This window comes from Pocillopora damicornis, chromosome 9 (assembly GCF_964200805.1).
Source record: "Pocillopora damicornis chromosome 9, jaPocDami1.2, whole genome shotgun sequence".
NCBI classification, from domain to species: domain Eukaryota; kingdom Metazoa; phylum Cnidaria; class Anthozoa; order Scleractinia; family Pocilloporidae; genus Pocillopora; species Pocillopora damicornis.
The window spans coordinates 20,203,291-20,220,401 of record NC_142678.1 but is presented as its reverse complement, the minus strand read 5'-3'; the positions used below and the strand labels follow the sequence as shown (position 1 = coordinate 20,220,401).

Here is a 17,111-nt window from a genome sequence, read left to right as displayed (position 1 = left end):
CAGAAGAAGTCTTTCAGGTAAACGGCCAAAATCGGCCAGTGGCAAATCTTCCAGTTGTCGATTTTCATTGTCAGCCGAGAGAAATGCTGACACCAAAGCCACTGAATATGCAACTTTCGGTTTTTCTTTTAGTGTATTGGTTTTCTTCCCCTCCTAGGAAAGTTTGAACCTCATTGTCTGTCAGCGATACGGATTTTTTAGTGTTTTAGCCACCATAAAGGAGTTATTTAAGCCGGAAATGCAGAACTTTGGAGTACTCTCTCAATGCATGATCGCTCACCCTGGCCGGTTTCGATTAACTTGTGGAAACCTAGGAAAAAGTCCTCTATTGCTTTTGCAAAGTATATTTCTTAACAATACACACGTGAATATAACAACACAACTGTGTTTAGACTGTAAACATAAACTCTCATCTAATCACTTTTATTGATCACGCACTAATTTACGTTTTCAACCCAGTTGTTAACACTAAATTACCTGCTTTACTCTCCCACCGACGCAGCACCACAGTTTCTTTAGAAACTTACCCCTTTATTCATAAGACTCGTATATTGATGGCTTTGTTAAAAATTCCTTATTTGAAACTAATCAGCCTTTTTGAAACATAGGTCTCCCAATTTATATGTGTTGCAATGGCTAAGTTTTCTGGCTCAATATCACCACACCACGTGTTACACACGAAAAATACGCCACCCGATTTAGGGATGTGGTGGTCGTATTGATACTAGGAGTGTGCACATTTTTGCATCGCTTTTGTGCGTAAAATGCTCTTCGATTAGGCAGTAGAAGACTTTTTTTAGTGTTCACGTAGACTCGTTAACATATAGGAGTCCCTCAGTTCCCGTTAAAATACTCCCGTCCATATGATAGCGGTGGTTATTCAAAAGGTTGTAAATACGATTTTGACTTTTTCACTCGCGCTCACATTTTTGCATGGCTTTGCTTTGAGCAAAGTGCTCCTCAATTAGGCAGTAGAAGACTTTTTTAGAGTTCACGCAGCCTCGTTAACATATGGGGGTCGGGGAGGGGCTGGGAGTGTGGTGGTAGAGTTGCTCTAAGTTATTCATCTCAGGCTTGTTAAAAGTCGCATTTATTTTGGTTCAGGTCAAGCTGTCATGCAAATGATCACAACGTCGAGTAAGTTGAGTATACTGTTTTTATTCAAAGGCAAAACTATATTGTATCAATTATTTGATCGTATATCACCTGCGTAGTTTTTCTTACTCGTGTTAAGACTTTAATGGGAACCAAAAAATAGGATGAAAATGCATGTTACTCGACTAAGAAGTTAAAGTTATTTAGAAACAGACTTCATCAACAATTTTCCTACCATTTATCTATGTTCTCCTAGGATTACGAAGTGGCAGGTTTGCTGGGGCGTTAGAAAGGTCTGGAACCCTGTAAAATAGCTGTAATAAATCTTCTCTGAATCCTGGCATCCGAAGAGCGTAAATTATAGGATTTCCAAGTGAGTTAGCTAAGAATAGAAGTAACACAACCATATCAATATGAAAATTTCTGAAACAAGTCAAGGAAACGCGAAGACACGTTACATATATTATCGCTGGTAGATAACAAAGTAATGATACAAGTGAGACGATAAGCGCAGTACCCGTCAGTTTTCTTTCTCTTTTGGACCTAGAATGGAATTGAGGATGACGACTACATCCTACCTTAATAGTAATGAGGATATAAGATACACAGATAACAAGTAGAGAAACTGCGTAAAATAGGATATACAAGTAAGCATTAATTACCTCGAAATAACCAATTTCCCATAAAAATTTGGGCGACTTCTCTAACAATAGCTATTAACCAAATGACAATAATTATGGTTTTATGAACCCATTTCCTCACAAAGCGATGCCTGAATGGAAAAAATGTTGCGTGTAGCCGTTCTAAGGAAATAGCCATAAGATTTGTTAGGGAAGTGAACGAGAATAAATGTAAAAATGCAAAAGATAAATGATAAGACCAACTAATCTTTTGTCTGTAATTCCATAGAGGACAGACCTGCGACATTCTGTTTTCAATCTGCAGCGGCCCAGAGACTGCGCCCGCTAGGAGATCGACCATCGCTAGGTGGATGATCAAATACACACTCCGCCGCTGTAGCTGACGCTTCTTCTTAATAAAAACAACAATGGTGATGATATTAAGAATGACTATGGCCAGACATTCCATGATGAGAACCACAAGCCATGGAATACACTGCGAAGCTGAGTAGAGAGGCTGCATTTTCTCTGAGCTCTGCCAGCTGCTATGAAAATAACGGGAAACAGTTGAATTACAGATGAAATGAAATATGAATTCAATATTCTCAATAAAGAAATGTGTCAAATATTGTTATGAAATAGGTTGGTGTTCATCGTGGTAGTTGGATGTTATTATAAGTTTGTTCTTTTGTCTCACATCAAATGACTTTGTCGTGAGACAACAGAACAAACTTATAATATCATGTCAAATATTACTTTTCTATGTTTTTTAACGTGTTTTGACCAACTAAGTTTCGTCCGTTGACTTAAAGTGATCCTCATGTTTCCTTATGCAAGATTCATATTCGGAAATGTAATCATGATCAACTTTTTCCTGAATAGGCGGAAAGCAGCTAAACAAGAATTACAGATAAAAGCATCGCGATTTTTAGTGTGTTTAAATTCCTGTATCGTCGTAAATCCACGTCAAAACAGCTGAATCGACATAAGCACATCAAACGAGTGAAAATAAATAGTTTCTAAAATCCTTGAATGATGGTTTGAAAGCTTTTGGTTAAAATTTTCCACAGGCTTACAGAGGATTTTCAATAACTTCCCTCCACCCATTTTAACTCGTTTTACCTCTTCTACGCAAAACCAGAATTTGTAAACGAATTAAATTTTGCTAACATACCTCATCATTGATAACGAAGTAAATTTAGTCAAATTTGACCAAAGGTGATTTTCCGAGTGAATAAGAAAACAACAAGCCAAGGAATAGTGATAGAGAATAAACATATCACTATCAAGACTCGAAATTAGTTTTGCAAATGTCTGACATATGACATCTAGATGTCGTACGACGTTTTGACTGCAACTGAATAGGAACAACAAGTAAGCTACACTACCACCTGTAGGTGGTTAATTCAAAGAAAGTTCCTCATCTATGTGAACCCAAATCGCCGGCAAAACAGCTTTGTCTGGAGAATCTGAATATCAAATAAATGAAGATGAATAGTTTCTAGAAACCTTGAATGCAGTTTTGAAAGCCTTTGGTGTTTATAGGAGAAGTTATATCACTGACGAAGGCAATTTAACTGACTGAGAAAACATTTCAAAATTGAAATACGAGGCATTTTTTTTAATTGTTTTTAATTTTGGTTCACAAATTTGTTTTTTCCTTAAAAAACTTCTTTAGTCGATGATTTTTCACTTGGTGATAATTTTGTCTTTGATTTTAAGTTGAAAAGTCGTGGCAGCGTGATCTAAAGTGTCAAAACGCACATCAGAACAAAGAGTGCGACATTGTGGAGAATTATGTAAATGTCTGAAAATTTGAGAGGTCCTATCACTGATCAAGTGCTCACGTACACGTGTGGATAAATGTCGAGGGTTTCGCCGACATAGCAGGCATTAGAGCTCGCTCATAAAAACTTGTAAACCACACACGTACGGAGCCCACGAGGGTCTTTCACACCAAACATATCGCCTATTTTAAAAGATGAACAAACCGACTTTATATCGATGTTGTTATAATATTCCACTCACAGAGAAAGAAAACTGAATGGAAGCTCACTAATCGTTGCACTTGTATCGCTTTTTAGTTTTCTAAAATCGACAAAATGCATTGCCTTTCATTCTAGTCGTTTAGATGTTTCTATCGTTAATCAATTGCAACTCTTATATGAGTCTACTCGTCTACGTTCAGCCAGAACTCGATTCAGAGACTGGAGCGTATCACCCAACCATATTGCAGATCCCAGATCATATAAAATCCAAAGACAGTACGCGATATTTCAAGCATGGTGTTTTAAGGTGTTTTTGGCTCCTACAGTCTTTGTTTTGTTTGACACGATTTTGTCCCGGAGTTTTTGTGTTCATTTACATAATTTACAGAAACGAATCCAAACTTTTGAAGACTGTATTTAAAACGTCTGGAAATATATACATAATGAGGCAATTCAAGTAAGGAATTATGATTATATTGCCTTACTTTCTCTCGAATGGGGGAGGGGGGGTGGGGGGTGGGGGAGAACGATAAAAGGAGTTATTTAAACCGGAAATGTAGAACTTTCGGAGTACTCTCTCAATGCACGATCATTCAGCCTGGCCGATTTCTATGAACTTTTGGAAACGCGGCAAAGAGTCCTCCATTGCTTTTGTAAAGTATATTTCTTAAAAATACAGCCATGTTTGGAACGTCACAACCTTGTTTAGACTATTAACATAGACGCTAATTTAAACACTTTTGTTGATCACACACTTCAATTCTTTAAACCTGCTGGAGTCTTACTTCTGTAGCCATTCAATCCGAAAAGTAGACATCATAAACCCAGTTGCCCATAAAACGAAGCCTATGGACGGAATGTTTCTTAAAGCCTTTCATCTGAAATGTACAGGAAGATTTTAATTTCGGCAAGATAATTTTCTCTTGATTTGATATAACATTGATTTGATTTGATATAACATTGATATCTTTATACTGAAGTAGTTGATCTAATACACTGTAAGACTCGTCTATTGATGGCTTTACTAGAAACTCCTCATCTGAACCAATCAGCCTTTTTGAAACTTAATAGAGTGTCTCTGTAAGAGCGGTCCGGTAGATTTTGCTTGAGACACGGATTTCGCTCGTTTCTTGTGTGTTGTAAGACATTCATGTACCTATACTAAAACAAAAATCAGTTTGATCGGATCTCTTTACTTTTCGGAGTTTTACGGAAATTAAATTTCACTCGAGCGAAGGCTTGTCGTGACACTTTTCGAGACTTTAATTTCATACAACTTTGGAGGACAATTTACAAAAAACTACGGAACTCAGAAAAAAGCAAATACCACAGCCTTGTATATTAACTTTATCTTATCTATCGAGGCGACTTTCGCAAACATCACGTTTCAATCAAGGAAACAGGAAGACTTGAATGACACCTTATCGGTTCGCCTAAATCACACACGGCAAAACCGATCAAATTCAAGGTAAATTTTTGAAAAAGTGAGGCGTTCTAAACTGATCCAAGTAACATAGCTAGGAAGTAGTTGTCATAGAGAAGGTAACTACAGAAAAAAACTTTGCGGCCCGACCTTTATACGAGAACTTTATAACTCCGTGAACTTACCTAATTTTCGGTAATCTACATGTCAAGTTTGGCCGCCATTTTGAGGGACTTGTCAACATGAAGCGTAACCGATATAAATCAAGCTGGAAGATCTAAAACCGTCAGAAATACATACGAAAGCAATTCAAATTAACTCTACTTTCAATTCAAGCGGCAAAATTTGAAACTGTTCGTTAAACTTACCATCCCCATGCGACCATTTCTTCCAACAATTCAAACACTACGACTAGTGTTCGAATTCCTCTCGTCGATTCCACCGTAAGAAATAACCTGTGCCACCCAAGCTTCGATTTGAATGTGAAGTACGAATCAAATAACACAACTGCTTCATCTTCGCGGCAATATCACGCTGGTATTTTGATTTTCCGATCGACAAGCACGTTGATCAGGAATCGATCGGTATGTTTACCTCATAAACGTGACCGCAGACCAGCCGCTGAGTTAAAACAGTATAGCGCGGGGTGGGGTGGGAGGCGGGCTTATCGTCATAAGATATTGGAATACATGCTTAAAAAGCTTTAGGACTATCAGTCTAAACAATGAAGGCATGCTTCGTGGTACAGACAACTTTTACTTTATTCCCATAACTTTCTCCTTTAAATTAGAGCTGGTATTAATTAATAGAGTTATCAATATATTTTTAACCGGGGTACCCATATAACCTTTTTGCCTGTCATCAGTGGTATAAAATAAGGTGTATTTTCCGCCAGAACCTTTTATTTATGCCCCATTGCACGGAATAAACACTATACTTAGAATGTTTGTACTAAGTTATTTTGCTGTTCCCAAGAATGTATGCAAAATGATAGAGATTTAATTAATTCCACTAACACAACTAAGGGGAATTCGAACACTAGTTGTGATGTTTGAATTGTTGGAAGAAATGGTCGCATGGGGATGGTAAGTTTAACGAACAGTTTCAAATTTTGCAGCTTGAATTGAAAGTAACGTTAAATTGAATTGCTTTCGTATGTATTTCTGACGGTTTTAGATCTACCAGCTTGATTTATATCGGTTACGCTTCATGTTGACAAGTCCCTCAAAATGGCGGCCAAACTTGGAGATTGCCAAAAATTAGGTAAGTTCACGGAGTTATAAAGTTCTCGTAAAGGTCGGGCCGCAAAGTTTTTTTTCTGTAGTTACCTTTTCTATGGCACCTACTTCCTAGCTATGTTAGTTGGATCAGTTAAGAACGCCTCATTTTTTCAAAAATTTACCTTGAATTTGATTGGTTTTGGCGTTTGTGATTTAGGCGAACCGATAAGGTGTTATTCAAGTCTTCCTGTTTCCTTGATTGAAACGTGATGTTTACGAAAGTCACCTCGATAGATAAGATAAAGTTAATATACATGGCTGCGTTAGTTGTTTTTTTCTGAGTTCCGTAGTTTTTTGTAAATTGTCCTCCAAAGTTGTATGAAATTAAAGTTTTGAAAAGTGTCACGACAAGCCTTTGCTCGAGTGAAATTTAATTTCCGTAAAACTCTGAAAAATAAAGAAGAGATCCGATCAAAATTATTGTTGTTTTAGTAAAGGTACATGAGTGTCTTACAATACACAAGAAACGAGCGAAATCCGTGTCTCAAGCAAAATCGACCGGACCGCTCTTACAAAGACACTCTCTTTTTATCTTTTTTAAATATAAGACTCCCGATTTAAATGTCGTTGCAATGGCTAAATTTTCTGCTTCGTTTAATGATTTTTCCCTCTTGTTTTCTGCCAAACGCAACGATAAAGTGGTCGAGGAAATCTTTTGACATCAAAAGATAAAAAACGGTTGTTAAATGCAAACCTTAAAAACATTGTTTTACTGCGGTAATTAGTTTCAGTAAGAAAAACAATTTGATAAGAGGTCGTCCGCCCATGCAGGGTAACTCGAATAGCTGTGGAATAAACCTGCTTTAAAAATAACCATGACATAAAAACCGCCGTAAATATTCCAACAGTTTATGCTTTGCATGAGATATTTCTTCGTTTCACGCTACTTGTGAGTTAACCCACGTTGATGGATTTATTTCGGTAAAGTGAATGAATTTTTGCAAAAACCAATATCAAATAAGTGAGCGCAGCAAACCAGTAAGATATTTATCATATCACGAGAACATCAAATTCATATCTTTGAGCCACCGTTTAATTTTCTTTCTAATTATATTGACAATAAATATACGAGGTTGAGATTGTAAACCTGGCTTTAACATTAATACTGGGTATTAATAGAAACAAAACTCCCGATGTCTAAATATAAAAAGGTTTAAAAATAACACCGTCAGTTAGGCCAAGATACATATAAACTAGTTTTATAAGCTTAAATAAAATTCGATTATTGACTCTGACTAAAATCATCAGATCCTTTTATTTTCAGCCTCTCTTCAATAAAAACCATTTAAGGCTGTTCAGTACGGACAGATAAAAATTGACCCATGTTTAATCGCAGCTTTCGGGAAATTCCTTGAAAATCTTGGTTTTCTCGTTGTTCGGGAAATGCATTTACATCCTCGTCGCTTACCACAATGAATCTTGCCGCCAGTTAATATTCCAAACGACAAACAAACAAACAAAATTCACTCAGCAAAGTTTAAAGAGACTCAAATCCTGACATCGTTGCTCAATATCACCACACCACTTGTTACATACGAAAAATACGTCACTCGGTTCCGGGATGTGGTGGTCGTATTGATATTACGAGTGTGCACGTGAGTGTTTCAGTTCCCGTTAAAACACTCCTGTCCATATGATAGCTGTGGTTATTCAAGAGGTTGTAGATACGATTTTGACTTTTTCATTCGCGCACATTTTTGTATCGCTTTGCTTTGCGCAAAGTGCTTTTCAATTAGGCAACAGAGGACTTATTTAGTGTTCATGCAGCCTCCTTAACATTTGGGGGTGGGGGAGGGTGTGGAAGAGTCCCTCTAAGTTATTAATCCCGGGCTTGTTAAGAGTCGCATTTATTTTGGTTTAAGTCAAGCTGTCATGGAAATGATGACAACGTCGAGTAAGTATACTGTTTTTATTAAAAGGCAAAATTATGGTGTATCAATTATCTGTTACCTGCGTAGTTTTTCTTATTGTTAAGATTTTAATGAGAACCAAAAAATAAGATGGAAATGCATGATGCTCGACTAAGAAGTTAAAGTTATTTAGAAACAAACTTCATCAATAGTTTTCCTACCATTTATCTACGCTCTCCGAAGGTTACGAAGTGGCAGGTTTGCTGGGCCATCAGAAAGGTGTGGAACCCTGTAAACTAGCTGTAATAAACATTTTCTGAATCCTGGCATCCGAAGAGCGTATATTATAGGATTTACAAGTGAGTTGGCTAAAAATAGAACTGTCACAACTATATTAATATGAAAATTTCTGAAGCAAGTGAAGGAAACGCGAAGACACGCTACATATATCATCGCGGGTAGTAAACAAAGTAACGATACAAGTGAGACGATAAGCGCAGTACCCGTCAGTTTTCTTTCTCTTTTGGACCTGGAATGGAATTGAGGATGACGACTACATCGTACTTTTATAGCAATGAGGATGTAAGATACACAAATAACAAATAGTGAAACTGCATAAAATAGGATGTACAAGTAAGTATTAATTACAGCTCGATCAGCGATTCCCTCTAAGACAATTTGAGCGACCTCTCTAACAATAGCTATTAACCAAATGATAATAATTATGGTTCTATAAACCCATTTCCTCACAAAGCGATGCCTGAATGGAAAAAATGTTGCGTGTAGCCGTTCTAAGGAAATAGCAATAAGATTTGTAAGGGAAGTGGACGAGAATAAATATACAAATGCAAAAGATAAATAATGAGACGAAATAGTCTTTTCTTTCCATAGAGGACAGAACTGCGACATTCCTATTTCAATGTGTAGCGGCCCAGAGACTACGCCCACTAAGAGATCGACCATCGCCAGATGGATGATTAAATGTGTACTCCGCCGCTGTAACTGACGCTTCTTCTTCACAAAAACAACAACGGTGATAGTATTAAGGATGACTATGGCCAGACACTCGATGATGAGGACCACAAGCCATGGAATACACTCTGAAGCTGAGTAGAGAGGCCGCATTTTCTCTGAGTTCTGTTAGCTGCTTTGAAAATAACAGGAAACAGTTCAGTCTGAGATAAAATGGAATACTGACGAATTCATTTTTCTCAATTAAGATGTATGTCAAATATTGCTTTTTACGTTTTTTTTTTTTTTTTTTAACGTGTTTTGACCAACTAAGTTTCGTCCGTTGACTTAGACTGATCCTCGTTTTTCTTTATGCGAGATTCATATCTGGGAATTTAATCATTCAGCTTATTCCCATTTTTTTCTTTCAATAAAGACGATTTTAATAATGTAGAACTTTTTCGATGTTCACTGAATAAGCGGAACACTTTGCCACTTGTGATATCGTTTGCTTGAAAAATATTTACAGCCTCCAAGAAAAGATAGCATTAACAAAAATTTAGTAATCTTCCAGAAATACAGTAGAAAGACTGAGTAGAAAGACGTGCTCCTCTTCCTGGAGCTGCTTTTAGATATACGCTTGTTGTTGTTACCGACTTGAAAATTTCAAAGACAAACTAACTGTTTGGTACGCTGAAATATAAGTAAAATTTTCAAAAGCAAAAATCTTTCTCATGTGTTATTTTCCACTTGTAGCGAAGGCTGAGAAGCAACAGGCTTTTCACATGAGGTCTCAAATACATCAACCGTTTCATAAGCATTAAAAGAAGGAAATAAAACTTAAATTCTAAAATTTCCCACAGGGTTACAAAGGATTTTCCATAACTTCTCTCCATACATTTTAACTCGCTTTACCTCATCTCCCCAAAACTAGAGTTTGTAAACGAATGGAATCTTAAGAACATACCTCACTGATAACGAAGTACTTCGTGTCCTCTGAAAAATAAGATGGAGTCAAATTTGACCAAAGGCGCTTTTCCGAATGAACAAGAAAACAGCACGCCAGGGAATAGTGATAGAGAATAAACACACAACTATCAAGACTCGAAATTAGCTTTCAAAATATCTGACATATGATATCTAAATGTCGGAAGACGTCTTGAGTGCAGCTGAACAGGAACAACAGGTAAGCTATACTACACCTGTACGTCGTTAATTCAAAGATAGTCCTGTATCTAAGTAAACCCAAACCGCCAGCAAAACAGCTTCGTCTGGAGAATCATATGCCTGAAAATCAAATAAATGGAGATGAATAGTTTCTAAAAACTTTGAATAGAGTTTTGAAAGCTTTTGGCGTTTACCTGAGAAGTTATGTTACTTAATAATATACATGAAGAAATTGGTCAGTTCTGATTGGATAAGATAAATGCAGTTTTCAAGTAATTCAATGAAGAAGATGGTTAATTCAGTGCACAGAAAGCAACAAACTAGACATTCTGACTGGTCAATAACCAAAGAAACTCATAGATAGCCAATCAAATGTGAGCCTTGGATGTCGCAACATTTGGATACGCTGAAAATTTGTAAGCGAAACAATGGCTGGTGTTTTAAGAAGGTTTTCTTTCAGCACCCCAACAATACAGTAGCTTAAAAACAGCTCTAACAACAAAAACACTGTAAAAAGCAGTACTTTTCGGTTGTCGGTTTGGAAAATGTGGTGTTTTGAGAAGGGAATTGCCAAGGAAATCAAAATTACGAGTCGGCCCAGCTTAACACTTTGCTCGAGCGATTCTACGCCGAAATTAAAAACAAACATGGTTAAACCTCGCAAACGACGATTCCATTTCATCGAAAGTGATTCGGACATAGACTGAACGATTCCCTGAACTGTTCAGCCGGACTTTGAACTTTTTTGCGCCTTAAAGATGTGAAAATATCATTGTATATATTTTTTTTTGAGAGGGCACGGTAACGAATCTTGCAATCTGATTGGTTCTTTACCCGGTTAGTATTTTCCTATCTCTACCCACGGGCCACGGTAACGCTTTCGTGAGTCGCCAAGTACATCCCAACATTCGTTGCCATTTTTCATAAATATATCTCGTTTTTCCGGCTGAGCAGTATTTTTAAGCAAACACGTCGGTTACTACCTCAAGCCGATAAATAACATATGAATCCTCTCTTTTCTCTCACTCAAATCATTTTGGTTGACAGAAAAATATTGGTTTCAGAATGAATTTGTAAAAACAATAGTGACATTACGTTGGTTGACAAGCGGCCTAAAACCCGTCTGTAATTAATTTTAATCGTTCACAAAAAGTACCTAGAAAGTTAAAACGTCAGGTATTTGGTTACAGTTAAACTGAACGATGGAACTTTCATTCATTTAATACCTGAATTTTCTCTAGCAATTTGTTCGCAGTGAAAGAGCGAGCGAAGTTTTAATTTAAGCTCTACAACAAATATACGCTCTCGGTGAGTCTTTCCAAGTCCATTCAATTTGAACATTTGTACTGTAAATTGCACAACAGAAACTGTAGGAATTTTTTGAGAAATGGCCGCATTAAATTCCCTTGTGTCTCGTTGGAGTGTGCCATTCGAATTTAGTTTTTGTGAAGGAAAGACCAGATTTACACACGCCATTGCAGCAAACAAACAGCAAACTCTCACAACTTCCAAGTAAAAAAAATTGAATTTACTCACAATCACTTTCCTCGCCGTTTACTTATTGAGCAGAGGTAAATCTTCGTACATGAATGAATCGTCGATGAGAATGAATAATACTTTCCGTTAGATCATTGACTCTTTATGAAGAAAACATTGTCGTGACAGTCCTTGTTAAACTAGTTCCGTTGTTTTTCAAATGCTCTTACGCTTTTTTTACTTACGTGCTCTCTAATTGACAGGTGTCAGATTGTGACCGATACTTGTAAAAATAATGTTTTAAAGTTTGTTTGGAAGCCTTATAAAATATCGTTACGGAAATGAAAATGTTTCGCTGGGGCATCTCTCTTGAATTTGTATCACCTCTATTTTAACTACCATTTACTCGCTCAAAAACCGTTCAGTCTACGGAAGATATTGCCGTATTTACAGCCCTAAACCATTCGGGTTCTTTCGGAAAGAATTTCTTCAAGTTTCAAAAAAATAAATATGTTATTTACCGGCTAAGGGTCGGTCCGTATGGTGAAAAACTGTGACCTCGGTCTTGAAAATGCTGCCCTCGGCCTACGGCCTCGGGCAGTATTTTCGAGACCTCGGTTACAGTTTTTCACCATACGAACCTCCCAGCCGGTAAATAACATATATTTATTGTTTTTTTAGAGGGCACGGTAACGAATCTTGCAATCTGATTGGTTCTTTACCCGGTCAGTATTTTCCTATCTCTGCCCACGGGCCACGGTAACGCTTTCGTGAGTCGCCGAGTACATCCGAACTTTCGTTGTCATTTTTCATAAATATACCTCGTTTTCCGGCTGGGCAGTATTTTTAAGCAAACACTTCGGTCACTACCTCAAGCCGATAAATAACTTATGAATCCTCTCTTTTCTCTCTATCAAATCACTTTGGTTGACAGAAAAATATTGGTTTCAGAATGAATTTGTATAAACAATAGTGTCATTACGTTGGTTGACAAGCGGCCTAAAAACCGTCTGCAATTAATTTTAATCGTTCACAAAAAGTACCCAGAAAGTTGAAACGTGAGGTATTTGGTTACAGTTAAACTGAACGATGGAACTTTCATTCATTTAATATCTGAATTTTCTCGAGCAATTTGTTCATAGTGAAAGAGCGAGCGAAGTTTTAATTTAAGTTCTACAACAAATATACGCTCCTGGTGAGTCTTTCCAATTCCGTTCAATTTGGACATTTGTACCTTAAATTGCACAACAGAAAATGAAGGAATTTTTTGAGAAAAGGTCGCATTACATTCCCTTGTGTCTCGTTGGAGTGTGCCGTTCGAATTTAGTTTTTGTGAAGGAAAGATCAGAGTTAAACACGCCATTACAGCAAACAAACGAGCAAACTCTCACAACTTCAAAATAAAAAAATTGAATTTACTCACAATTACTTTCCTCGCCATTTACTTAATGAACAGAGGTAAATCTTCGTACATGAATGAATGGTCGATGAGAGTGAATAATACTTTCCGTTAGATCATTAACTGATTTTGAAGAAAACATTGTCGTGACAGTCCTTGCCAAACTAAGTTCTGTTGGTTTTCAAATGTTCCTACGATTTTTTTTTCTTGCGCGCTCTCTAATTGACAGGTGTCAGATTGTGACAGATACTTGTAAAAATAATGTTTCAAAGTTTGTTTGGAAGCCTTTTAAATCACCTTTATCGTTACGGAAATGAAAATGTTTCGCTGAGGCATCTCTCTTAAATTTGCATCACCTCTGTTTTAACTACCATTTACTCACTCAAAAATTGTTCAGTTTGTGGAAGATCTTGCCGTATTTACGGCCATAAATCCTTCGGGTTCTTTCGGAAAGAATTTCGTCAAGTTTAAAAACAATAAATATGTTATTTACCGGCTAAGGGTCGGTCCGTATGGTGAAAAACTGTGACCTCGGTCTTGAAAATGCTGCCCTCGGCCTACGGCCTCGGGCAGTATTTTCAAGACCTCGGTCACAGTTTTTCACCACACGGACCTCCCAACCGGCAAATAACATATATATATTATTATTTTGATCATACGCGGTTGTTTTGACCGAATGCAGAATTTTGAATAAATCATTTTTGCACTTGTTGCGCGCGCTTTGCTTCTGCATAATTATGATAAGCTATCTCGTATCTTTTCATGTATATTATTTAACAAATAGAGAAGCTTTGACTGTGCTCTGTTCTGTTATAAAGCACGCAGGAAGCGGCTAGAGCACGAAAGAAGTGTAGGGAGAAACGCTCGACTACGTCTCGCGTTTCTCCCCACTTCTTCGTTTTTTTAATTTAACTCTTTTGCCTGAAGTTTTTAAGTCTCTAATACAGAATCTTGAAGTGAAACGTTCAGTGAACTTAAGCTGAATTATGGCTTATGAAAAGACGCAAGTTTTTTCACATGACAAGGTAGAAAACAAACTGTTCAAGGCAAGTGTTTTTTGAATGAACGACAGCCGAATTCACCGGAACATGAATATCGCTCGGGAGTGACAGCGCGGCAAAACTCGGCTGCAGTGACAGATGTTAATTTCCACTCAACGCATCGGAAAGGATATCAGAGCAAGTTCTTATTTTTTCACTCGAAGGGCAGCCAATATAGTTTCTGAGGCCTGCTTTACTGTGATGACCGGAGATCGCCATAATGAGCGAGCCGCGATGGACTTCAGCATGATGATATTCGCTCAGACACCGTCATGATTAGAACAAATTTTAACAGTTACGCCAGTTTGGTTATATTTTTCATCATTTCTGTTTTGTTCTGTTTTGTTTTTGAACACTGAACTATTTATACAATATGAGTGTTAGCTGTGTTTAATTTTTATTTCCGTACGTAAGCTTGCAATCTAACTGAGCGTGAATTAATCTTTAAAACTCGGAATGTCTATTTTGTTTTTCCTTTGAGGATTTTCGTATCTGCTCAAGTTTTACTAACGTAAATTACGGCGCCTGGTATGTTTACAAACCTTTGTTTGGTTCTTCTGTTACTACTTGCCGGCTCACTTGTTCCGAAATTTCACTTTCAATTATCGGAAAAAAGCTAAAAAGAAGTCCCGGAAAAGGTCGAACATAGTACAATTTGGCAGATGGCGTAACAGCTTTAGCTCAGCTCTATGCTCTATACTCTCATAGAGCACGCTCTTTCAACCAATGACTGCGCGCGTTATATCCGAACTTTATTTTTTATCGACATTTTGTCGACTGGCTTCGCTGCAACTCTTCAGTTGCAGGGTACCACTCACACTAAGAGCCGCGACGTGCTGGTTGATGTTTTGAGTTATTTTGGAACCTTCTTCTTATAAAATCCTCCATAGCAAACAGTACTCCCCCGGTGTGGTTTCATTTTCCTTTTCCTCGAAGATCGAGGCCAGTGGGGTACGTACACGCTGCGCTTAACACATCACAGGTGGGTGAAAACTCCAGAACAGCTCTGTAAGGCGTTTTCTTCATCGAGTGAAGAACATTTTCCCTTACATAACTTTTGTTTTAAAACATTTACCCTCCAATTTTTTTACATTTCCTTCGAAGAAGAACTGAGAGGATTTCAGCTTTTCGTTATCCTTCGAAGAAGAACTGAGAGGATTTCAGCTTTTCGTTATGCGTTCCTCTCAACACGGTGTGGCGACATTTTCGAGTAGAAACAACGGGGTAATCGTTAAGCTGAATGAAATTCATCTCGGGTAAATTACGGAGATCGCTCGACCATCCAACTGCTGAAATCCTTAAACAGAATCTTTATAGCGATAGTAAACATTGTGCACTTTTAGCATGTAGTTATATAAAGATTGCGTTATCGAAAGTTGGTCATAACTTCTTAATTAAAGACTTTATTTTCTTACAAGGGAGATCTCAAGTAAAGCAAACATACCGGACAAGACTTCAAAAGAATAATCATAATTAGACAGTCTAATTTTTTGCCGTAATATCATATTTTATGTTAAAAACTATTTTAATTAATGAGACATTAATTGACAGCCTTACGTTCCACTGTCTCACAGGCGGGATCATAAAGGAGGTAACTAGAGCATGTTAATTTGAGTCCAAATGAACCGAAATTTTGGATAGAAGCGTACATCTGTATTTCGTTAATTTGGACCAAGTTTTTTACCTTATCATAGTCAAACTGCAAAATACTATCGGAGATAAGCTATTTCCTAGATCTTAGAGTTAAATTTTCTTAAAACTGTCGTCTAATAACTGAGAATATATAACATTATAGGGGAAAAATTATAGGTTAATTCAATCATCATCGTCGATTATTTTTCGTTCCACTACAAGAGGAAGAAAACCCTCCGAAAGCCCATTAATCGTTGCACTTGTATCGTTGGTAAGTTTTCTATGAGCGACAAAATGCTTTGCTTTTAATTTTAATCATTTAGATGTTTGTACCGTTTCTATTCTCAGTCAACTATCACATGAGTCTTCTCGTCAACGCCCGGCCAGAATTTCGATGCTAGGATTCAAAGACTGGATTGTATCACGTAACCATTCTGCACATTTATTTATACCGCACAAATCCAACTAGGCAGTTTTCAAATGCACTTTACAATTAAATATCAAAAAGTAAAATATAATATATAAAGTATAACAATATGTAGTCAAAATTACACTAATTAATAATTATCTAGTCTATAAATTACAATAATATATCAGAAAAGGCTTTTTTAAAAAGGTGAGTCTTCAAATTACGTTTAAAAACTTTAAAATCGGAGGTGCATCTAAGATCTAACGGAAGATCATTCTACAGTTTTGGTGCGGCGGTTACAAAGACTCGGTCACCAAGAGTAGGAAGAGTCCTGAAGTTTGGATTTGAAAGCAGATATTTATTATTTGATCTGAGGCTGTAGGAAGGATTAGGTTTAAATTTTACGAGAGATGATGAATAATCAGGAGATGTACCATGGATTGCTTTGTGAGTGATTACAATAATCTCATTTTCTATTCTAAACGTTACAGGTAGCCAGTGTAATTTGTATAATATCGGTGTGATATGGCAATACCGTGGTGCTAGATACAGAAATCTTGCAGCTGCGTTTTGAACACGCTGCAGTTTAGTGAGAGCGCACTAGAGTAGTCCATATAAAAGTGAGTTACAATAGTCCAATCTGCTTGTGATGAAAGCGTGGACTAATTTCTCGGTGGCGGGAAGATAAGGATTGTATGTTAAAGTGGCAAGAACAATATCTAACAAGTGAGATATCAATCATATCACGAGAACATCAAATTCATATCTTTGAACGTGTAAT

At 37.1% G+C, this 17,111-nt stretch overlaps 2 protein-coding genes and 1 pseudogene across 2 annotated transcripts; all 3 read right to left on the bottom strand.

The window, feature by feature from the left end:
• Positions 1-1,337: 1,337 nt before the first annotated feature.
• LOC113674516 (uncharacterized) lies at positions 1,338-2,238 on the bottom strand. Its single transcript, XM_027190998.2, is given in 2 exon segments — positions 1,338-1,785; positions 1,787-2,238. Coding segments are annotated over 2 exon segments (900 nt in total).
• Positions 2,239-8,162: 5,924 nt separating this feature from the next.
• On the bottom strand, positions 8,163-9,510 carry LOC113680071 (uncharacterized). The gene has a single exon (XM_089182485.1). The coding sequence runs from the start codon at positions 9,379-9,381 to the stop codon at positions 8,485-8,487; it is 897 nt and encodes a 298-aa protein (XP_089038611.1). The 5' UTR covers positions 9,382-9,510; the 3' UTR covers positions 8,163-8,484.
• Positions 9,511-15,028: 5,518 nt separating this feature from the next.
• LOC149040573 (uncharacterized) lies at positions 15,029-15,981 on the bottom strand (annotated as a pseudogene).
• Between the last annotated feature and the right edge of the window lie 1,130 nt (positions 15,982-17,111).